At 59.5% G+C, this 884-nt stretch overlaps 1 protein-coding gene across 1 annotated transcript in view; it reads left to right on the forward strand.

The window, feature by feature from the left end:
* Positions 1-333, forward strand: part of SH3TC1 (SH3 domain and tetratricopeptide repeats 1) — a 52325-nt gene extending 51992 nt beyond the window's left edge. The window contains exon 16 of the mRNA XM_012002192.1: positions 7-333. Coding sequence (XP_011857582.1) covers positions 7-189 — 183 coding nt within the window. The 3' untranslated portion in view covers positions 190-333. The remainder of the gene's footprint in view (positions 1-6) is intronic.
* Positions 334-884: the final 551 nt, after the last annotated feature.

An 884-nucleotide genomic window follows, 5' to 3' on the forward strand; every position in this document is an offset into this window, starting at 1 on the left:
GCACAGCTGAAGATCTACACGCGGCTGGCCACCATCTACCACAACTTCCTCCTGGACCGCGAGAAGTCGCTCTTCTTCTACCAGAAGGCCAGGACCTTCGCCACAGAGCTCAACGTCCGCAGGGTCCACCTGCCTCCTCTGCCACTCTGCGGGTGGGCCCCCTGGTTGGCCCCCAGCCACCCTCGCTGAGGACAGCATCCGAGGGAGTGGGTTTTGTGCAAGGAGGGTGGTCTCCTGCCTCTCCTGGTGTCTCCCGTGGCTCATTTTCTGGGAAATGGAGGCATGAAAGCAGCGTTCAAATACTAATAAATGTTTTTTTTTTTTTTGCAATAACATACCGAAGTCCCCAGCGCATCCTTCCCTGTGTGCTTCCTGGGCTGTGTCTAAGGGCCAGCTCTTTCCCTGGTGGCAGCCCTCTGATCTTGGGGATGAGAAGGACCCTGAGTCCAACAGACCTGGGCCAGGTCACCATGAGCCTCGGTTTCCTTGGCGGCCAGAGGGGAGATGGTGGTGGAACTCCCTGGGCAGCTCCCTGCTCAGAGCTTTTGCTGTAGCTCTCGTGCCACCCTTGCCTTTAATCTTCAGGCCACTATGCCCGGATGTGGGGGCTGCTAGTGCCCCTGTTCGCCATTGAAGAAATAGAGGCACAGAGAGGTTAGGTGTCTGGCCCACCGTCACACAGCAGGTAGGGGCGGAGACGCAGAGCCCAGTACACCGACCACCACACCACCCTGCCAGCCTGCTGCCAGGAAGGTGTCCCCCATTGGGACCCAAGGTCAGCTCCTGGACCTCTCTTGTGGTGTCAGGAGAGCCACAGGCCAGTGAGGGTGGCCCCGAGGATCCCTCACTCAGTGTCCTCTGCTTGCCCAGACTTGGCTGGGCCG

The sequence above is a fragment of the Mandrillus leucophaeus genome, unplaced genomic scaffold (genome assembly GCF_000951045.1).
Source record: "Mandrillus leucophaeus isolate KB7577 unplaced genomic scaffold, Mleu.le_1.0 Scaffold68, whole genome shotgun sequence".
Taxonomy (NCBI): Eukaryota; Metazoa; Chordata; class Mammalia; order Primates; family Cercopithecidae; genus Mandrillus; species Mandrillus leucophaeus.